General features: G+C 47.4%; 3 protein-coding genes, 2 long non-coding RNA genes and 2 other non-coding genes across 12 annotated transcripts in view; 6 read left to right on the forward strand and 1 right to left on the reverse strand.

The window, feature by feature from the left end:
* celsr3 (cadherin, EGF LAG seven-pass G-type receptor 3) overlaps window positions 1–6,586 on the forward strand; it is a 76,916-nt gene extending 70,330 nt beyond the window's left edge. For 2 of the 3 annotated variants that reach the window (XM_076026148.1, XM_076026149.1), the window contains 3 exons: window positions 817–1,011; window positions 1,664–2,717; window positions 3,848–6,586. In XM_076026148.1, the coding sequence (XP_075882263.1) occupies window positions 817–1,011; window positions 1,664–2,717; window positions 3,848–3,875 (1,277 nt within the window). In that variant the 3' untranslated portion in view covers window positions 3,876–6,586. The remainder of the gene's footprint in view (window positions 1–816; window positions 1,012–1,663; window positions 2,718–3,847) is intronic. The other variant, XM_076026150.1, reaches the window with a different exon arrangement.
* A 70-nt stretch (window positions 6,587–6,656) lies between these two features.
* Window positions 6,657–9,241, reverse strand: LOC142888132 (uncharacterized). The gene is made up of 2 exons (XR_012926657.1): window positions 8,717–9,241; window positions 6,657–7,283 (listed from the first exon to the last, which is right to left on the reverse strand). It is a non-coding gene; the product is annotated as an uncharacterized LOC142888132 (long non-coding RNA).
* A 131-nt stretch (window positions 9,242–9,372) lies between these two features.
* wdr6 (WD repeat domain 6) lies at window positions 9,373–15,321 on the forward strand. Its single transcript, XM_076026157.1, has 6 exons — window positions 9,373–9,799; window positions 10,247–10,411; window positions 10,615–13,264; window positions 13,348–13,425; window positions 13,798–13,914; window positions 14,149–15,321. Exons 1-6 carry the CDS (start codon window positions 9,730–9,732, stop codon window positions 14,963–14,965), a joined length of 3,897 nt encoding a protein of 1,298 aa, XP_075882272.1. The 5' UTR covers window positions 9,373–9,729; the 3' UTR covers window positions 14,966–15,321.
* Window positions 15,322–16,142: 821 nt separating this feature from the next.
* trnar-ccu (transfer RNA arginine (anticodon CCU)) lies at window positions 16,143–16,215 on the forward strand. The gene has a single exon. It is a non-coding gene; the product is annotated as a tRNA-Arg (tRNA).
* An 874-nt stretch (window positions 16,216–17,089) lies between these two features.
* Window positions 17,090–19,852, forward strand: LOC142888134 (uncharacterized). Its single transcript, XR_012926659.1, has 4 exons — window positions 17,090–17,237; window positions 18,386–18,452; window positions 18,586–18,885; window positions 19,108–19,852. It is a non-coding gene; the product is annotated as an uncharacterized LOC142888134 (long non-coding RNA).
* On the forward strand, window positions 17,754–17,826 carry trnar-ccu (transfer RNA arginine (anticodon CCU)). The gene has a single exon. It is a non-coding gene; the product is annotated as a tRNA-Arg (tRNA).
* A 536-nt stretch (window positions 19,853–20,388) lies between the features above and the next one.
* Window positions 20,389–21,628, forward strand: part of slc26a6.1 (solute carrier family 26 member 6, tandem duplicate 1) — a 12,551-nt gene continuing 11,311 nt past the window's right edge. For 2 of the 4 annotated variants that reach the window (XM_076026162.1, XM_076026160.1), the window contains exons 1-3: window positions 20,392–20,623; window positions 20,709–20,845; window positions 21,470–21,580. In XM_076026162.1, the coding sequence (XP_075882277.1) occupies window positions 20,478–20,623; window positions 20,709–20,845; window positions 21,470–21,580 (394 nt within the window). In that variant the 5' untranslated portion in view covers window positions 20,392–20,477. Of the gene's footprint in view, window positions 20,624–20,708; window positions 20,846–21,469; window positions 21,581–21,628 lie in introns of all 4 variants that reach the window. The other 2 variants (XM_076026163.1, XM_076026159.1) reach the window with 2 other exon arrangements.

Here is a 21,628-nt window from a genome sequence, read left to right on the forward strand (position 1 = left end):
GGGCTGGTCTCCCCGAAAGGTCACAGTGTGAAGTTGACGACCTCACCGCCGGGAAAGCGGAGTCGTTTTCATGGCCGCAGTGAGACCTCAATCAATTTGAGTAAAACATCTTTATTGCCCCCTGGTGGCCGGCTATGATATGGACACACAGAAGCTTCGTCTTTTCCCTTTTCATGTTGGTCTTGGGTTCTTCACCACAGTGTGCAGGTGTGATTCATTGAGGAGCGAAATATACGCTTGCATTGGCCTCCATCTAATTTGCTTTTAAATAATTAAAACAAATCGATTTAGGTCAGATTAAAAAGACTTTCAGTGGCAGCATTTGAATGTGAAAGAATTCTGAAAAAACATCTTGTTCAGGTAAATTTGTACTGAAATATTATTTTTCTGTCCACAGCTGTTTTTCTTAATGATAATATACTGTTGTGTTTCTAATTACTGCTATGGTGCCATCTGTTTTATAGTATAGTTGAATCAAAATCTGAATCTTTACAGCGGTTTTTACCAGCTTCAGTAATAAATCGTTTAATCTGCGATAAAGTGAATAATTAATTTCCAATTTTTCTCATCCTAATTACAATTTAATACGTTTATATCGCTTCCTCCAATGTCACTGGGTGATAAAGGACGACCTGACGAGAACAAGGTTTTCTCTTTAACGCTTGTCATGAACTCTGAAACGAAGCTGAAACTCACAAGTAATGAGAGAGTGTGTGTGTGTGTGTGTGTGTGTGTGTGTGTGTGTGCATGTGTGTGTGTGTGTGTGTGTGTGTGTGTGTGTGTGTGTGTGTGTGTATGTGTGTGTGTGTGAGACAGATCTGGATGGCAATGACCTGTTATCTTACTGGCCAGCTTTGGAGGAGTGCGAGCCGCACACCATGCAGAAGTGGGGGTCGGAGCGCCCCCTGGGGGGAGACTACAGTAAGGACGCTGCCAACAACAACCAGCTGGACGCAGCGCTGACCAGCGGGGACGAGAACGGCCCCAGCCAGCCGCACAGGCACCGGAAGGGTGAGGCAACCACACAGCTGATCGTGAGAATAATGACAGAAATGCTGCATTGCAGCGTTTTAACTCGCTTCCCATTTATGTTCAATTGTTTCCCTTTTCCGTTTGGTTCATTTCATTCCCTTTTATTCCAACAAATTGTGCTTCCTCAGCTGCAACCTACAGCTGCTCCTTCAACCACATATGACTCCACTTAATGTGTTTTCAGGCTGTATTTTCCTAAGATTGGTGCATCTGAGGGTTGCGTCCGTGTTTATGCAGGCACATTAAGCCTGAACGAGGAAGATGATGACGTTTGGGTGATTAGTCATGTTGCCTGGAAGCACTGCTGACATTTCAGGGAAATTCGTGATAGAAAGACGACGCAGACACACATTAACTTCACACATGTGACCATGTATGAAGTCCCTTTAACTAAATTAATTGAAATGTATGAGACTCATACAGAGCAGCTATTTCTACTTTTTCACCTTCATTTTGAAATATTTTTCATGATTTTCGTGATTGCTTAGTAGTATTTTACTCATTAATGATCATCATGAAAAGATGAATCATTGTTAAAAAAATAAATAAATAAAAAATCTAGCGATTTTAATTTTAATTCTTATGTTCCCTTCTTCTGGTACTTATGGCAACCTCTGTGACCCTTTTCCAGGCATCCTGAAGAACCGCCTGGGCTGTCCTCCGGCCCTCCAGGGTCTGTCCAGCAAGAACAGAGTCCCCAGCGAGCTCAACTGGTACAGAACCTCCACACTAGGCCACCGCGGCGTTCCGGCAGCCTCCTACGGTCGCATGTACTCGGCCACAGCTGCCGGGGGAGGTTCTGGTTCCCTCTCTCAGCCGGCCTCCCGCTACTCCTCCAGGGAGCACCTGGACTCTCTGGCCCGGAGGCAGCTGTCCAGGGATCCGCTGGGCAGGCAGACCATCGGGGGATCGAGGGACCGCCTGGACTCCCGGGGCTCCAGAGACAACCTGGACCTCCTGCCCAGGAGGAGAGAGCTGGGCTTGGGGCAGGGCGCTGGGCTGGGAGGTCTGGGGTTTGAGCACCAGAGGGCGGTGCCCTCCAGGGAGAACTTTTTGTCCATGGACAGGCTGGACGGCCACCACGCGGCCAGCGTCCACGCCTCCCGGGAGGATCTGAGCGGCGCCAACGGGGGCTCGGGGATGGACGGCTACCTCAGTGGCTCCCGATCGCAGCTCAACTCGCTGACGCGACGCCAGGCCTCGTCCAGGGAGCACCTCGGGGGGGCGCTGATGAGCAGCAGGTCCCGGGAACAGCTGGAGGCCAACGGCGTGGGAGGCCAGGCCCAGCCGTGCCGGGAGTGGCTCCGCACCCTGCCCCCCCGCCAGCCCTCGCTCCCCGACCAGCCCGCCTCCTCCTCCCCTCCTCCCCCCATCTCCGAGGAGCCCCAGCAGGAGCCGCCCCCTCCCCCCGGTCACGCCCGGGGCCGGCTGGACTCTGCCCCTCCGTGTAGGTACCCCGGTCCGGCCGTGCCCCAGATGGCCGGTCTGAACCCCGCCCTCGTCCGACAGCCGTCCAGTGAGCACCTGGACATCCTGTCCTCCATCCTGGCCTCCTTCAACTCCTCCGTCCTCACCCCTCCCGCCCTCTCAAACCCTGGGCCTAATGGCTCCGCCCACGGACCCCCCCCCTCCCTGCCTCAGTCCGCCACTTCCCACAGCATGTCTGAGGTCTCGCCAGAATCTGAGTAAGTCATGAGACTCCTTTCCTGTGTCTCTGTAGAAGGCCTTTACACACCACATTTTACACTTCTTTTGACTAGTTGGTGTAAAAACAGCTGATTACTATTTTTGCATCAAGGTCAAGGGCCAAACACAATACAACTGCCTAATGTTGGCGGAAAACAGCTGCAGGTATGGAAACGATGCAAATTCACAAACACAAACACAAGTCTAAACAAGGTGCAAAAAGAAGATCATTGTGCAAATAAAAAAAAAAGGCGCTGCAAGACATAAAAAATATAGTTAATCATCAGATGCGCTGCAAGCAGAGAAGCGAACACTGCATAAACCAGTCACTACAACAAAAGTACTCCAAACCTGCAGGGGGCGCTGTTAGCGGAACAGCTCATTGGAGAGACACACAGGTAGGACAGCGGGGACAACTGACTGAAAGTTTCTAGTAGGAACTAAAATATACTCAAATAAAAGTCACATTCACCTTCATCAGTCAGCCGTCCTGAGTCTACCTGTGTGTCTCTCCACGGAGCTGTTTCGCTAAGAGCGCCCCCTGCAGGTTTGGAGCACTTGTGTCATAGTGACTGGTTTGTGCAGCGCTTTTTGTTTTGTTTTTTTCGTTGCGTTTTCTTAGTTTGCATCTCCTGTGTTTTGCATCGCTTCTCTGTGTGCAGCGCATTTGATGATGAAGTACATGTTTTTATGTCTTGAAGCGCCACCATCCTCTTTTTGCACCTTGTTCAGACTTGTGTCTGTGTTTGTGAACTTGCATCGTTTCCATACCTGCAGCTGTTTTCGCCAACTAAGGCGCATTAGGCAGTTGTATTGTGTTTGGCCCTTGTCGGCCACCGTAACAAGCAAATGCATGAACCGTTCTTCTGACGGAAAATACATCTGGGCGTCTGATGCAACTCATGTTGTACAGCAAGCAAATATTTTCACCTCAAAATATTTTCATTTGCCCTCTCCTTTATTTGTGTAAAGGCCTTCACTTCTCCAGCTGTAGTTCCTCCTCACTGTCTTATACCTCGTGTCTGTAGTCCACCTGTCTTCATGTCTTTACGGCTACCTCGTTATGAGAGCTGAAGTTTCCGTCTGCCACCACAATTTGAGATTTGAGTCCTTTTTCTCTCCTCCTCAGAGCCAACAGAAGTGAAGGACAGTCTTGATGACGAGCTTCCACATCCCATCATGCTCTGCACATTTTTGACTGTCACGGATGGCAAAGCGCCAGAGTCCACCCTGGGGCTTCAGAGGACTAGAGGCAGACAGAAGAGACAGATTTAAAAAGAACACAGGGGATCTCCGAGGAGACGCACGGACGTGAGTGGGGCAGTTGTTACTGTACAAAGGAAGTAATAGCCCGTGACGTTCCTCCGGGCCAACCAGTCAACCACCTCGACTACCTACAAACTGTTAGAAGACAAACACAAACTCCTCAGATTTCAGAGCCGCAAAAGGAATCTCGATCCAGACAAAGTTGCACCTGCAAGGGAAAAAAAAAAACTAAACTGTAAATAACATTTTTTTATACGTTTTGTATCTTTTACATTTGGAGATGAAGAAGAAATCTCTTGTGACGTTTTCTCTTTTTTTTTTTTAAACAATTGTCCGTCTGAGGTTGTTGTGAGTGAGCTTGGTGCGAGTGTTGTTTGTTGCTTGTTCGTCGCTGAGGGAGAGATTCTGCCCACACACACACACACACACACATACACACACAGTAGAAAAACAGTCGTACTTCCTCCCTGACTAATTCCCCACATCCTCCAACGTTGTGTACAGCGACAGGGGCCCCCGGCAATAGCATCCAATGAGATTATTGAACACAGCGAGAGAAAATATCAAAGCAGCGAGAAGCAGTGATTGTACATAGAGGGTGGGATTTGATGGAAGACAAAGAGAAGTTGGGACCACACACTGGGAAGGAAGGAAGGAGGAGTTGCCCTGTAGTTTTCTGACTGCGTCAGTCTGCTAATGACACTTCTGTTCTGGAGATCTTTGTTTGGAGATGGTTCCAACTGTTTTATGTCACGTAACTGTTGCATCCCAGTGTGCTGTGACTGAGTCTGCCTCCAGGAGGCGCCGCAGAAGCAGCAGTGTCTGTCTCGCAGTTTGAAAAAGGAAAAAAAATATATCCAAGCCTCAAAGGAGAGCGAACGCTGATGTCCTCTACGGAGAAAAAGTTGCTGTTGATGTAAGTTTTAAATTCTTTATACTTTGTAATGTGTTCTCTTGGGGAAATGGAAGGTTATCATTTTTACTATTATAGAGCCACATGAAACATTCCAGAAAGAAGTTACATTTATTTCATGTCCGTCTTGGAACATTTTTACAAGACCCTTTAAAAAAATAATGTTTTCGGCATGATTGGACAAACCAAGCTCAAAATGGACCAATCAGACTCCTGTTTGTCACACGATTCTTCTCCAGATGTTTCCCCCTCCTCTCCAGCTGCATGTTGCTGGGCAATAACTCCAACATTTTCCTCCCTATTTTAAGATTTTTCTTTATTATTATTCAACTCTTGTCACTGATGGACGTGTTAAAACCACAACATTACCCATTTGATCTAATTGGCCCCAGCCAGCGCTCTTGCAGAGGTGAGGCCTCATGCCAGATGTCACCGCACAGGAGATGTGAAGTCACTGGCGTCGCCGCTAAAAGCCTCTAAGTGGGCCGTAGATGGAGGTTGGTCAAAGCAGAAAAGGTGCGTTCAGGTCACAGCACAGCAGGAAATGTGCTCATGGCCCCCAGAGGAAATAAAGACATGTGATTCAATCCTGTTTTTTTCCCCCTGCCCATTTCTCTTGCAATGATAACATGTAGTGGGTCATAAAACACTGTTGCGGTCGCTGATTGTCAGAATGTGTTTTTCTTTCTTTCTTTCTCTCTACACGTCCTCAAGCTAAACCTTGAAAATTGCCACAGAGCAGTAAAAGTCAGTGAACAGGCCTGATGATATAAAGCGCATAGAACAAAAGTGATGTATATCATCACGCAGAGATGCCGACGCCGCTGGAGGCAACAAGCAGGGAAAGAAATCTCAACGGTGTAAAAGGAAAAAAATAAGGGGGGGGCGCGGGGGGGTGACTATGTCATCATAACAAGTCAGAAATACACATTTAACCGAAAGCACACTTCAATCATCTCTCCTTCGGCTGTTGCTCTGACATCATCTTCTGTGGAGAGGCAACTTTGTTTTTTTCCTTTTCCTGTGTTGTCGAGCAACAATTCCTGCAGGGTAACTCAACACCCCCCCTTTGTCCAGTGTATTTAACCTGTACATACATTAAATTTATTTTCTTGATTGCCAATTCATTTATCATTTGCGTTGCTCTTTTCAATGAAGATGTTCTTTCTGTTCCTTTTTTTATTTTTATTTTTTTTACATCAAATGTTTGTTTAGGTCTGTCAGTGCAGCAGACTGACAAGAGAGACGGAGGATAGTAACACAAATGTCTGATCCTCTTTTACGCATCTAAATTGGCCTCCCTTGTCTGCTCGTGCTTCTCCTCTCCGTGGCGTGATGTCGACAGATCCAAACCAGTTGAATTTGAATGAAAATTTCAGGGTGTAAATACTGAAGAAGTGTCTCAAATGAAAGAGTTGTCGCCTCTCTGTCAGGCTTTAAAACTGAGCTAAAAACTAAAACGGGGACTCAGACGAACCGATGTGCTCTGTGAAAGAACGAGGAGATGAAGCCGAGGGTGAAGGGACGGAAGGTTGTCTTTGTATCTGTGTGTTCATGATGGGATGTCCTCTGTTTCCCCTGTCAGCAAGTGGCAGCGCAGAACAGCACAAGCGGCTGCTCCCCCTTTTCCTGCTGTTAACCGTGCAAAGCGAGAGAAATGTTGGGCATAAATAAATGACTTGAACCCTTGACGGTGTCTACGCTCTGGCAAACTGAGTTCGGTTGAGAAAGTTCACTCACAAAAACGCACAGAGACACGTTTGTCTTTCAACATGTGGGCTGACCGCACACACAGAGCGTCGCATTTAATAAAGGAATTTAAAAAAAAACCTTTGGGAGTAAAAATCTTGACGTCGGCGCCGATGTAAAAGAACGAGCCGGGAACAAACCCACGCGTCTACGTCAAAGGATTGGAACCTCATCTCCGCACACAAAGCATAAACTCATAGGACACAACACAAAAATATTAAAAGACCCGATTCTTAACTTGCAAAAGTGTTCACACAGTTCTGGCATCACAACAGAAATGAGGCTGATGTGCACAGGAGCGAAGACGCGTTGAGGCCGCCAGCTCATCTCATGAGTTGCGGCATCTTCTCCTCGCTGTCGCTGCCGCTGCTGCTGGGTGAGGACTCTGGCAAGGCCTCGCCCAGCCTCCGCAGCTTGGTTTTGTAGTAGGTCTTCTTGTAGCGGACCGCTTGCTTCTTCTCCTTCAGCAGCTCCTGCTCCAAGGCCAGGACCTTCATCCTTCCCTCCCACTCTAGGACGTTCATCTCATCCTGCTGCTCCAACCTGGATGTGTCCAGGAAGTCTTTCTGAGCATGTCTGTTCTCCTGTGCGCCATCTCCAGAACAGTCGAGGCTCTGGCCGGCCGGTTCGCTCGTGCCTGTGGTGGCAAAGAAGCAGCGGGTCAGTGAGGGATTTTAGATCCAGTTGCAGAAATTCATGAAGGCTTGCTTTCAGACTGACAATGATGTTTTTCAACATTGCTTTTGAAAAATAGCTATTATGAATATTTTCTTCTTCTGTTTTTATTCATTTATTCGGGAGTCCCGGCGATAGACCTGCTCTGAAGTCAGAACAGGTCATCGCAAGGCAAAGACCTGTTTGTTCTTTGTATGTTTATTATTATTATCATCATCATCATCATCATCATTATCATTATTATTATTATTATTATTATTCGTTACTTATTATACTGTCACTCACACCTGGATAAAAGTTGGACAATTAGATTGCTGAAGACCTCAGCTAAACGATTATGCCAATATCTTTCCTGTAGATGTAGAAATGGCCGAGTTGGAAGCATTTGTTTCCCAGGTTTCAAAAACCGAGAAATGAGAAAAAAGACTTTAATGGCCGTAGCGCCCCCTAGGAATGTCGCATCGACGTGCAACAAACAACCACGCGTTCGTCTCATCAAGCTGTACGTCGCGCACGCTCTAATTTATTTGATACGACAAGCAAGAGGTGACATATTTCAAGTTGTTTAATATCGCCCAAAAATGTACTGTTGGGTTTTGAACTGAATATGAATATATCGCAGGCAATTTGCACTTTGTTTTCTGATGTCTCCAATTTTACAATTTTATGCACTGAAAATAGTATAAGACGATGAACAATGTTTACCAGCCTCTAAATCATTGTGTTAATTCTTCATATTTATGGATATAGTTAGAACGTTGGATCGGTTTTGAGCATGAAAGATCCACAATGCAGAACACTGACTGCATAACGTTCTCAGGGGCTTATACCACACACACACACACACACACAATACACATAAAGTGTTGTTTCAAAAAAGAGTTTATGATTCACAATGATTCATTGTCATAACGCAAGCAAGCATAATGACATTTTGAGGAGTCTCCCGGCTTTCATACAGAAAGACATTTAAATATATATGCAACAGAAATATAGCACACAAAAACTGAAATGTACATCCAATAGAGCACACACGAATAAGCACAAAAAAAGAAGAAGAAATTGTTAAAGATTTATTTAAAGACACTAAAGTCCTTTTGTTTTGTAATTGCTTCCTTATGTTCGTGTTTATATGATCCCACATTCATTATTCCATGAATAGATAAAGATCGAGGGAACGAAAGAAGGCACCCAATGATGCAGATCGGTGCTTCTATTTTCCACCACCCCTGTTATAAGCCATTACGGTAATGGCAGTACCGTAATACCTGCTACAGGCCTGCATACGGACCGAGCACAGACCGAGTGTAACCATGTCAGTCGAACTGTTGAATGGCTTTACCGCAGTATTCCGTTTAGCATTTGTGTCAGTCAATTCGTCGGCGGTTGACTTACTGTGTTCCCGGCGTCTCGTCAGGGTGCTTTGTCGCAAACGAGGCGCCGCGGTATCCGAAGTGTTAGCAAAATCCACGACATGTTGATGCTTCGCGTTGAGGTGGTATTTTAAACTAGAGGTGCTTCGATGAAACGAGAATTCCTTCCAACACAGAGTGCATAATACTTTTTGACGGTCGACTGTTCCGTCTTGCTTTGTTTTGTACTTAAATTTCCCATCGAGAGGGCCACTGGGTCTCTCTGTTTTGAGGGACTCGTCCATCTTTGTGCCTTGCAATGATCAACCCACCCATCCGCTGCACACTTGCGCATTCGCGTCTCGCGGTAACTCCGCAGATTAACTCCAGCAGGGCACTGGCCGAAAGACGCTGCCAGATCCGTTTTTTCACCGAGATTCTGAGTCATTGTGTATTGCCCATGTGTTAATCGTGTTTAAAAAAATAATAGTGATAATGATGATGAGACATTAATCTGCGTTTTGTTTATCGAGTAAAAACATAGAATGAATATAGAAAGGGGCGCTTCCCAGGCACACTGAACGCAGCACCACTATTGTCACATGGGTTAGATCTTCCAATACGATTACAGTGTAACTTCTGGAACCCAATGAGCTTCCGGGAAGACAAGCGCATGCCCTGATTGGTTCCAATTTACGGAAGCCTGAACGAAACGCGTGTTAGGACGATTGTGTATGAAAACAACTGTATCAAACTACATTCTAAACAAGACAAAGCATCGTTTCAGTATCAGTGTGTGTGTAAAGTAAACTGCGCGCCATAGAATACATGCTCTGATAGAGTTGTGTTGATGACACACGCTTATTGTCACAACACGTTGTCTTCTAATCTTCTCACGTTGCTTACCAAAAGCTAATGCTAACTGATGTCAGCACACGGTCGCATGTCAACATTGCTACCCGGCTTTTATGCTCTGTGACTCGCCCATCAGAAACCAAACCAACGCCCTCCAGACTCCAACCATAGGTGTCTCTTCGGTAAAATTGCTCCTGAGTGATGGAGCCGGCAGCGCTGTTGGCTCCTGTCACAGCTGTGGAGTTTCTCCAGGAGATCTTACTGCTCTCAGGTGAGTGGGTGGCAGCAGAAGGCACTACCTTCTTAGTTTCCTTTAGGTTTATGGGGTTTATGTTTGTTTTTAGGGGTTGTTGATTCTACAGTACATCCTCTATTTCTCCCATCTGTTACCTTGGCCTCGTTACATTTGTATCGCTGCCTTCCAACACTAACACTATAACGTTAGGCAACTTAACACAACCGCTGAAACGATTTGAGACTCCATTAGTGTCAACATTTTTGCAAAAATATAGAAATTTGTTTGCATTGCAGGGTCAGTACATGATTGAAAATTATTGAAAAGAAAAGACACATGTCATGATGTAGTCGTGGGATGAAATGACAAGGAGGATTTGAATATGAATGATCGTTTTCTTATTGTCCCTCCCATTTAATGAATAAAACCCTCAATATTGTAAAAACAACATATGAGAGTAAAGTTCTTGTGATTGTGTCGCAGGTGATGGTCCGCTCCTGACCGTGTACAGTCTTCACCCTCGTCCTAAGAGGTGTTCCTCCCTCAGTGTCCTCCAACACTACAGAATTCATGGGATCAGACCGAGATGCAAGGCTGCTCTCTCATCTCAAGCCTTCACCTCTGGAACCTGCAGTGTGGGGGCAAATGGTGTGCAGCAAGTTATTCCCCCACCCTAATCATTCAAACCTATTTTCTTCTATATTTTTCATTTCTGACATACACTGGGGGATGTTTACCAATTGTGTGGATGGAATCACATGGACCAGCAGTTGGGTGCTAGCATCTCTCTATGTTTTTTTTGTAATTGATGTTACTGTATATATGATTACCCTGTCTCCTCTGTCCCCCAGGGTTGAGCTCCTCCAGGCAGCCCGACTCCTATGACCTGGCCGTGTTTGGAGGCAAGGCTGTGAGGTTGGTGCGACTCCACGTGGATCTTGAACATGGTAAACCTGTGCATTTGGAGACTCTGGGTCCCCTCGTGGAGCTTCACGACTGGGCCCTGGATGTGCGTTGGCTCTCGGGAGACCAGTGCTCGCTGCTCTGTGTGGCCGTAGCCCACAATAGCGCTCTCCTCCTGGATGCCACGACAGGAAACGTCCTGGTTCAGCGCTCCTGTGTGGAGGGATGTTTGCTCTACTCTGCTCTCCTCGTGGTGCACAGTTCCTGGGGAGATACCGTGTTGGTCGGCGGAACTGTTTTCAATCAGCTGGTTCTCTGGAAGCCCAGCGAGGTGGATACGCAGACGAATTCCTCTGATAAAGCTCCAGTTGAGCGACGATTGCTGGGTCACACCGGAGTCATCTTCAGCATTTCGTACCTGCAGCCAAAGGGATTGCTGGCTTCAGCCTCCGATGACCGCAGCGTCAGGCTGTGGGAGGTTGGTGCTCTAGGTGGCGCCGGAGGAACCTGTGGTCATGCAAACCCAACCTGCCTACGGGTCCTGTACGGTCACCAGGCCAGAGTCTTCTCTGTCTGCCTCTTCCCAGAAAACGTGTTCAGCGCTGGGGAGGACGGAGCATGTTTAGTCTGGGACTGGGCCTCTGAAGGCAAGGTGGTCCGTACCTTAAAGGGACATAGAGCAGGAGGGGTTCGCGCGCTCGCTGTCAGCGAGGGAGCGGGAGGTGAGGAGCGATGGGTGGCTACTGGGGGGGCAGACGGAGGAGTGAGGCTGTGGAAGGTGGAAGGGGCCGAGGGACGGAAGGAGAGGACAGAAGAGTCACTGACGGGGAAGCTGGTAGACCTGAGACTTCCGAGTCATGTCGTGCCTAAAGTGGTCTGCAGAGCAGGAAGAGAAAACGAGCATGAAAGCTGGAGCCAGAGTAGGTTTGTCGTGTGTAACGAACTAGGACACGTTTACCAGTTCGACCAGGGCAAGTGGGAAATGATCTTTCAGTGTACCTTGGAATTACAGTCCTACTGTATGATGGAAACGACAACCGTCACAATCCAAGACTCAACACATAAAGTTAATTTGTGTGCTCTGGGCAACATCGGCGGCTTTGTTCACGTCTTCTCCATATCTCAGCCACAGTTCGGGCAGGTCCTCATGACCGGGTCGGGCAAGATCCACAGCCTCGTTTGGCAAGAAGCAGGAGGAGACGTGTATTTGCTGGCATCGGGCGCTGAAGGACTTGTCTTTCGCTGGCTTATAAAGGTCAACCTCGATGGAAACTCCTCCATGGTTCTCAGCGTTGATACCCGTCGCCCGTTTTTACTTCCTCCCTGTGCCAAACGCTGGTTGACTGCTGCAGTACCCCTCCTCACCACATCCCAGGGGGCGCTGTGGGTGTGTGGGGACAGACGGGGTTCCCTGCTTTTATATCAGGATGGGGGACGACGGGGGCGAGACTTGCAAGAAGGCCTAGAGAGGCCTAAAGACTCGCCACTGCCTCCACTGAGTCGCCTGTTTGGGGTGCATGGAAAACAGGGCGTGACCTCAGTGCGCAAACACAAAGGCCTGCTGTACAGCACGGGCAGGGACGGCTGCGTGAGGGTCCTCAGGGTTTGCCAAACGCGCGAGCGACTCGAAGAAAAGTCTGCTGCGGAAAACACAGCCGGACTTCACCTGGAGGTTCTCAGAGTCCAGCGGGCCTGCAAAGGCATGGAGTGGATCGAGGGGGTCTTGTTCCTTAAACCAGATGCTCCAGCTGAGGAGGAGGAGGAAGAAGAGGAGGAGGAAGAGGAGGAGGATGCTGGAGACGTATTTTATATCCATCATAAGACTGAGAAACAGAGTCTGGTAGAAAAAGAGTCCGGGGGCTCTGATGAAGAGGCAGAAAAGACGGAGAGCACGGCAAGAGAAGCCCGATTTGTGATACTGGGTTTTCAGGGGGTCCACTTTGTGGTCTGGGACCCGTTGAGGCAGGAGAGGCTGCTGGCGGTGCCCTGTGGCGGTGGCCACCGCTCCTGGACCCTCTGGCCGTCCCGTGAAGGGGTGTGGCGGGGCCACGGGGCCGTGGTCTTCATCAAGCAAGGGTCCATCTTGGCCTCACAGCCCCTCCAAGAGGCAACCAGATCGGCCGGGGAGGCCCAAAGTGCCGGTGGGTTGAGCCTGAGGGAGGGCGTCCACGGCAGGGGCATCGGGTGCGTGTGCAGGCTGGGGAGGGTGGGCGGGGTCACTCGGGGGTCGCAGGTCACCGCCCACGGGCCGTGGGAGGTGGCGGTGACGGGCGGCGAGGACACAAGCCTGGCCGTCCTCGCCGTTCACCCCGGCACGGGCGCCGTCAGCGTCCTCTCCGTCATCACCGACCACATCTCCAGCGTCCGCACGCTGGCGGCCGCAGCCACCCGGCAGGACCCCCCGTGGATGCTCTCCGCACTGCTGGTGTCTGCAGGCGGGCGGGCCCAGATGCAGTGTTACCGGCTGCAGGTCGGCTGGGACAGGCAGAGGCGGGCGCCCTCCTGCCAGGTGATCCAGGTGGCCGCTCACCGATTGGACGAGCAATGGGAGAGGAGGCGGAACCGCCACAAGACGGTGAAAATGGACCCGGAGACGAGGCAAGTTGTGTCTGTGTGTGTGTCTTGTGTGTGAGTCCTCACCTTGTCATTTAACTTCACGTCGCCGTTGTATATATTTTCAGGTACATGTGCATAACGGTGCTCGATGAAAAGCCAGACTGTGTTCTTCTGGCTCTGGCCTGCAGCGACGGAGCTCTCAGGTTTGTCAAGTTTCACTGCTTTGGAAAGAATTTTTTGACAAGTCTGCTGTGAAATAGGAGGAGGATCAGACCAGCAGGGTAACTTTGTATAGTGGTAGATTTTTCTTTTCGATTTACCTTTGTCGAGACAATGTGACACAAAATCTCAGAGAGTACCCGGTTCTCATTTCCAGCTGTTTTCTTTCATGCTAAATGTGCAAGTCTGCTGCACAGGGAAATAAAAATGTCCATCAGCTACAGATTGGTTGCATTAAAGGATGTTTAAGCTTTAATGAGGCTCAAGATGTTTCCTTTTCTGATCCTGTTGCCTCAATTTTAAAAACCGCTGTTCACAATTCAACTTTCTCTCCCCTGCGTCACTTTCATTTCCAGATTGTTCTCGGTCTGCGAATCCTCACGTTGCATCGATTTGTTGTGGGAGACGTTTCACCACCAGCGCTGCGTGCTCAGCGTCGCCCCCTGCAGCCTGGAGGACAGAACTGGCAGCAGGTATGCTAAAAATGCTTTTTTTTTCTTTTCCTCTCGTGTTTTATTTTTCTCCTTCCTCTTAATGTCCACAAAGTCGATACGTATTGAAAAAAAAACATTTGAGTTTGTTATGATTTAAAATACGTAATATATCAGCCTGGTAAAAAAGCAAAATCAAAAATGTTGCCACCGATTATTGGTTTGCTGTTTATTTTACAAAGCTACAGTGCATTCCTAACATGATCTCTTTCTCAGGTATAAGCTGCTCTTCAGTGCCGCGACTGATGGAAAAATTGCAGCGTGGGACTTGACTGAAGCTTGCTGCTCATCCGCTGATGGCTGGAGCAGCGCTGCAGCGCCACCAATCCCCTGCCTCAATATTCCCGCCCACCAGAGCGGCGTCAACTCAATGGCCGTGTGGACTGAGAGCCTAGAGCAGCACGAGGACGGTTGCCTGGTAACCGTTGCGAGCGGCGGGGACGATGGGCAGCTGACGGTGACCACCATCCGGGTGCGCTATCCACAGGGCGGGAGTCAGACGCCTGAGTCCTCCGTCCCTCAGCTAACCCAGTTTCAGCGCTCAGACAGGCTCTCTCTGCAAGTCCACCACCAGGTCCACGTCCCACTGGCTCACGCTGCCCCTCTCACTGCGCTGAAGCTCCTGAAATCAGGGCTCCTGGTCTCCACTTCGGCAGATCAGAGGGTCTGCCTGTGGAGGGTCAGCAGTTCCTCAGTCAGCCAGTGCGGGGCGCTGTGCTCCCACGTGGCAGATGCAGCGGGACTCGCGGTGTGGGAGGAGGAAGAGGGAAAGAGGAAGACGCGGTTTGACGCTGAGCATCCCAGAATGGTAGGACAGACGAGGCCGGAATCGGTGCCTCAGACTGAAAGAACAGTCATGACTGCCTCACACTCGCAGTCTGAGGTTGACTGTGTAGAACCTGTGAAAACCCGGAGCGACACGGGTGAAACACCTGCTGGTTGTATGGGTCAGACAGAGGGAGGAGAGACGGGATGGGTGCTGGTCTGCGGCCAAGGCTTCCAGCTTCTGCAGGTCAGAACCACGCATGGGTGAAAAGATGCACGGTCGCCAGAAGATGAAGTGAATATGAAGCTTGTAGTCGTCGAAGAACAGGATCCGAATGACCTTTGTTGTGGGCATAATGCTTTAATTGTGAATAAGTTACCCTGCATGTTTGTACATGTTTGTTGTTTTTGCATTCATAATTAAAGAAAATCTATTTTATCATGTTTTTACTTTGAAGATTATGCTTTATTGATGTACATACAGATCTTTAACACTGTGTTTCCTCCGTTACAATGACTGAATATTCACCGTGTATATTTTCTGATTCAAGCACTATTTTCTACTTGATGCATTTTGGATTGCAACATAATTATGTAATAAAAACATACCCAACATTCTCAGCACTCAAAGTATTCACGATTGTCTTGAACCTTTATCCTAAGGGTCGGTTATTATGCTTGAACATGATCAAGCATGATCATTGTTGTCTTTTTTTTCTCCTTTTTTCCATTTTTGGCGACATTTCAATGCCCGGGGTTTTGTCGGAAAAGCTTTCTGACCATCTGCTGTTTCCGACTATTGTGGCCTCCGTCAGGAAACTGCAATGTGCTGCATAAATAGCTGATTTAATACTAGATCCTGATTTTACCAATGTTTTCTGACAATAGTTTTCCTCCAGTTGACTCAGGAACTCCCCAGTCTTTACCAGGTGCCACCATGGTGGTTCAGCTCAATGGTTTTGATCGCCTCCAGCCACATATTGAAGTAGCAGTGTCATATTTGGATTTACAAGCCGGATGATTTTAGGTCAGATGTTCTTCCTATGATAGGATCTTGTTTTAATTTAAATGGTGGAGCAGCCTGGCTAACCCTGAATTGTCAGTGATATTGGCCTAATGGATAAGGCACTGGCCTCCTAAGCCAGGGATTGTGGGTTTGAGTCCCATCTGGGTTGTATAGTAGCAGAGTGGCGCAGCGGAAGCGTGCTGGGCCCATAACCCAGAGGTCGATGGATCGAAACCATCCTCTGCTATGTCTTTTACTGGTAACTACTGTGCACATATCTACATCGTGAACAAATGTTATTTAAAAAAACACATTAAAATTAATTCTACAATTTAATTTGGAAATTAAATCGCTTCGACCACCTTTAGTAGGACCAACAAGATTCGTCTGCTATCTTTTGTACATTGCTGGGTGGGCCTCACTGAAACACTGTCATCAAGCCCCAGTGGCCTAATGGATAAGGCACTGGCCTCCTAAGCCAGGGATTGTGGGTTCGAGTCCCGTCTGGGGTGGCCGATAGCAGAGTGGCGCAGCGGAAGCGTGCTGGGCCCATAACCCAGAGGTCGATGGATCGAAACCATCCTCTGCTAAGTTTAATTTTTTTTTTTTTTTTTTTTTTTTATTGAAAATGTAGTGGAATTCCCTATTTTGCTACTGTTAAAAAAATAACTGTTACACAGGTAATGATCAAGAGTGTGTTAGCTGTGCTTTTCCAGCACCTCCAATACCTGCTGCTGTAACAGCATGTGTTCTACTAGGTATGAAACGTTAATGCAGCTTAAGTGGCGGACTGATATGGGGCCGCTCATGCCATTATTCAAACGTGTGCCTGCCTGATATGCAAATGTCACCGTGTAACTGTATTAGCAGTCTGTCAACTGCCCAACATTGAATGCCACAAACTGCAGATTTGAGTCAATGTGTGTGTGTGTGTGTGTGTGTGTGTGTGTGTGTGTGTGTGTTTGGCTTGGTGGGGGTCACTTGAGGTGGGGGGGCAACTCCTGGTAACCATGAATATTTTAATAATTTAGCCTTGTCTCAAATTGCCTTTTGCCAAGCGCCTGCCAATCATGAGCATAAACAAAAGATGGAAGAGAAGAAAAGCCTCACGTTCCTCTAGGAGATAAAAACCAACAGGACTAACATTTCACAGATGTAAGAACAGAGTGAAATGTAGCAAGTTTAGGTTATTACCACTCACCAGAGGAGAAGATTGTGCATCACTCTTATTCGGGGGGGTAAGAACATGAAGAATGGTGTGCATATGGGGAAGAAAAAGTGAGAGGAAAAAACAGAGGGGTGAAAGCACAGGTGGTGACGTGGTCAAGTCGGCGGTGGCGAGGAGTAAGTAAAAGTGGCAATCTGAAAATAGAGCCGGCATCCTGTGAACTGACACACCACACCAGTGTTGGTTGTGTTGAAGGAGGGAAAAGAAGTGAGAGAGAACGACAGCAAAGGAAAACCACAAAGCTGCAGGAGGGACAGGGAAGAAGAATGACGTTAGAGATGGATTAATACATGACGGAGACTTCAGGTAGGAACCAAGACACTGCTTTCAGTGACGCTTATGTATTTCCTGTTTGCACTTTGGTGGTTTTATAAAAAATAATTGTATATATATATATTTTTTTAACCTAAATGAGTAAACCTTATGACAAGATACAGTGATTTTGTCCAATTGAGACAATTTGCAGACAGTGATAAGGTGCTTCTGATTCTTATTTATCCCTATTTATTGGCCTTTGCAGTATGAGGACACAGGACTGGCTGTCACTTGTTTCACTTAACCATTACCATGAAGCCACAATGTATGTATTGTATGTGTGTAGATGTGTATGTACCCCTCCCTTGGATATGTCATGTGCTAATAGGAAGAGGAGCAAGCACATTCCACTCTTGATGTTGTTAATGTTCTCCATTATAAAGGTTATAATTTAATGGTGAAGAAAATGGCTTCAACCACTTTTTTGAAAGACCAGCAACCTTCAGCGTCATAATAGCAGCCTCAACTGACCATCTCTTTGCTCTCTCATTGAGGCAAAATTGTCAAGCCCCAGTGGCCTAATGGATAAGGCACTGGCCTCCTAAGCCAGGGATTGTGGGTTCGAGTCCCATCTGGGGTGGATGATAGCAGAGTGGCGCAGCGGAAGCGTGCTGGGCCCATAACCCAGAGGTCGATGGATCGAAACCATCCTCTGCTACAAGGGAATTTTTTTTTTTTACTGACGACCAAAACTGCTTCTCCATTACAAAGCTCCCTCATTTAATGGCGAAGGAAACTTTTTTGGAAGACCAAAACCCCCAAGGTCTTTCATACAGCAATAAGTACAACCAACGCCCTCTTGGGGCTTTGACATGTCAGTAGGTAGAGGAGCAAGCTCAACCCAAACCCACCCTTTCACTGAGGCAACAATGTATATGCCCCTGTGGCACTGGCCTCCTAAACCAGGTTTGAGTCCCATCTGGGGAGTACAGTAGCAGAGTGGCGCAGCGGAAGCGTGCTGGGCCCATAACCCAGAGGTCGATGGATCGAAACCATCCTCTGCTAGCTGAGAATCCTTGGAAGGTGGACCAGCAAGGTTGCCTTTTGATGGTAACAAAATAATGTATGAGATCATCAATGATGGTCTCATTGATATATGATATTATCACCTAAATATTTATTTTCATTTTAATGGTCAGACTTGTGAAGTGGTGATGCCGCGTGAACAGCTGCCACTCATTGGATCATACCGCAATAAAACAACTGGTGAGTACTTCATAAGCACATTGCCACCTGTGGGAAAGAGATTTTGTTAGAGAGTGATTTTTAAACCAAAAAAGTTTATTGTCTTTTTGCACTCTTTTGTTTTTCATGGCTAAAACTCTTCTCAACTCCTCAGCCAATCGCCAAAAACGTAGTCGGCATCAGACGTCCTCCTCCTCCTCCAATCCTCATGCAGGACCTCCCTCTGTCGTTCTCTTGGATACTTCTGTAGCACCCTGGGGAGGGGGGACACTCCTCAAATCCTCCTTTGCTGCAATTCCTCTCCCACCTCCCCCACCTACACCTCCTGCACCTCGACCCACGCCTTCGAGCACCCCTTACCATGGGAGACATAAGACAGACGAGAAAGATTCCAGTCCAAGTCTTCGCTCTGATGATGCGCCTTTGAATGGGGCAGCACCTCAGGAAAAGGATGGTCTGTTCATGAGCCAGTTTGCACTTTTCCTTTTAATTATTGACTACATACTATGCGTCATGCTTTAAGATACCACACGTTACAATCACACAATGTCCTGCACATTTGGAGCCAAACTTTAGAAAAATATCGTTCAAGAAACTGTTGCGTGGTCATGAACCACCTTTGTGTCCGTAAAACTGCAACTTGTTTTTGCAGCAACTTTCATGTCTGTTTCTGCAGGTGGAGAGGATGAAGGGTCACAGGTCAGGCGACGGGGGTTTCCTCAGCGACGTCCTCCCAGACTACCACCCCTGCATCCTGTCACCAACCTCAGTTTCTCTCGTAGCTTCACCTTCTCCTTCTTTGAGCTGCCGCTGCACCACTCGCCCCGCTGCCGAGCTGAGCGCACCAGAAACCTCATGCTGCTTTTGAAACAGATTCACTTCTGAGGAGGCAGTGCAAAAGTGGGAAGTGGTGTTGAGTTTCACAGGTCAATATATTCCCACAACAGTGTTATGAAATTAAATGAAAATGTGTGTATCCAAATGAAATATGTTTTGATGGTAACTGGGTCATTCAAGCTCCTTGTTTAGCTACAGACACATTTAAAAATACAAAAAACATAAATATTTAAAAATACAAAAAACATAAATTGAAAGGAAAAATGTTGTACATATACAAAGTAAATGTGTTCAGCGTTGTAATGCAGCTTTCCTTGAGTTGCGTTGTGTGTACTTTTGCGTGCCGTCATCGCTGGAATTTGTTTTGAATAAAGTTTGTATGTGGCCTGGAAAGCTCACCGACGAATATAAACTTAAAACACGAACATACACTTAACACAAAACAACGCAAAGGTCAAACCACAAAGGCTCAGAATAGACCCCCCCCTTATCGTAATAATACTCTCAATAATCACCATGTTCAGGAACTGCACTGTGCAGGCTACTTTTTAACGCCAGGAGGCGCTGCGGAGCCTATGAAGAGACAAAACCCCAGACAATCATTCAACTCAAACCTCAAACCTCGGCACAAGGAGAAAAAAAAATCCTGACATCATACATACCTCACAGCATCAGCAGGAAGCTCAGTCGAAAGGCTGCGGGGCCACTATTTTGCGTGGTGCCTTTGGTTGAAGCCTCATAAGCTCGCCTGAAACGGTGAAAGTCGAAGCGCTCGACCATTTAGGACCCGGACGATTGACGCAGTAAAATAATAAGAGAGACTTGGAGCAGGAAGAAGCAATAAAATGGTTTATCAGAGGTCAAGGCTCGTGTGAGTCACGTGTTGAGGAACTGGCAGGTGTGAGAGTGCGGGTTATCCGTGTGTCAGGGTTGTTTTTTTTGTTGTTGTTGTTGTTGTTTGTTTGGTGGCGAGACACGTGAGTCGCGACTATGTTTTCGTATGTATGTGTGCGTACAGTATTTCGTAGGTAACTGTTTGGACTACGCTCGCCTTTCTTATTTTTGCAACCTAACCTAGAAACAATACATAAGAGACCCCCCAACACACACACACACACACACACACGCGCGCGCGCACACGCCGAAAGTGTGTTGCCTGTAAGTTCAGTCACCCTACAACTAGCTAACTCTTCCCGGTGAATCTGACAGATGGACGCCGCCGTTGAGGAGGGAAGCCGTCCTCTCCACCACGGCCACGCCGTGTCCTGTGTGGATGAAGCCCGACTGGATGTCCTCGGGGGCCGCCAAGACAAGACGTCCCCAACTTTCAAGGAGCATATTAAAGCACGGTGTTGGTACGCTGAAGTCTATTTTATTTGAGGTGTTTGGCCTCTTTTGAAGCGCAGTGTAACTTGGCATGTCTGTCTTGTTTCCTTCCAGTTCTGGTCTTGGGTTGAAGAAGCTGCTGCTGGGATGGTTCCCCATCCTGTCCTGGCTACCCTGCTACTCCATCAGAGAGAACACCCTCGGGGACTTTCTGGCTGGACTCACTATCGGAGTGATCCAGCTGCCATTAGGTGAGAATGCAGTTATACAGTCAATCCTGCTGTCTTCTATCCTGCCACCGGGATTAGCCAGAGATGTTGAACCCTGAAGTGGATTTCTTGTAATGAGAACACAACTGGAGTTTAGAGGTCACTGGTCATCATTGACAGCTGGGTCCTTATAACACTGTTGGGTCACACTTTTAGCCCTTTGACCATCTGCCCATATATTGAGGTATTTTGACCTCCTCACCGCAGCACGTTTTCCCATGACTCATTTAGGCCATGTTGTTGTTGTCATGATGCTGCTCCACGTTGTCAAGGTGTGCCCAACATGCATGAGGCACTGGCGTAAGACATGAAGGAAGGGTGTATACTTTGGTGTATCTTTTAAAAATGTAAGTGTGAACAAAAAATACGAAATCAAAACATCCAAATTGATCTTATCCTTTTATTTTTGGATCATTAGGAAAAGTTTAAGAACTGAGTTATGATTTAAGAGGCCTTTCCATGTAACCTTGCAAAATTGCAAGGCATTTAAATTGGAAAAAAAAAAAAGAAAAGGAAAGAAAATCAAATAGCTCCATTAATTCTGTTTTTAAAAAAACCCACCAAGAAAAATGTAAACTGAAAGATGTGTATGGATTTTTTTTCCAGGAATGGCCAATGCCATGCTTGTGGGAATTTCGCCTGTTTTTGGTCTCTACACCTCCTTTTATCCGTTGCTTGTCTACGTCATCTTTGGCACTTCCAGACACACCTCCATGGGTAACTTTCCTCATTCATTTTTCTTTTTTTTGGTTCTGGTAACTCTGT

The sequence above is a fragment of the Nelusetta ayraudi genome, unplaced genomic scaffold, assembly GCF_046127955.1.
Source record: "Nelusetta ayraudi isolate G7.1 ecotype Tasmania unplaced genomic scaffold, CSIRO-AGI_Nayr_v1 ptg000019l, whole genome shotgun sequence".
NCBI classification, from domain to species: Eukaryota; Metazoa; Chordata; class Actinopteri; order Tetraodontiformes; family Monacanthidae; genus Nelusetta; species Nelusetta ayraudi.

What these genes read in the sequence shown, in the direction of transcription:
- wdr6 (XM_076026157.1), top strand. Translation starts at nt 9,730, where the DNA reads ATGGAGCCGGCAGCGCTGTTGGCTCCTGTCACAGCTGTGGAGTTTCTC. An exon ending in GGAGATCTTACTGCTCTCAG is followed by an intron (nt 9,800 to 10,246) that starts GTGAGTGGGTGG and finishes ATTGTGTCGCAG; the next exon opens with GTGATGGTCCGCTCCTGACC. An exon ending in CTGCAGTGTGGGGGCAAATG is followed by an intron (nt 10,412 to 10,614) that starts GTGTGCAGCAAG and finishes TCTGTCCCCCAG; the next exon opens with GGTTGAGCTCCTCCAGGCAG.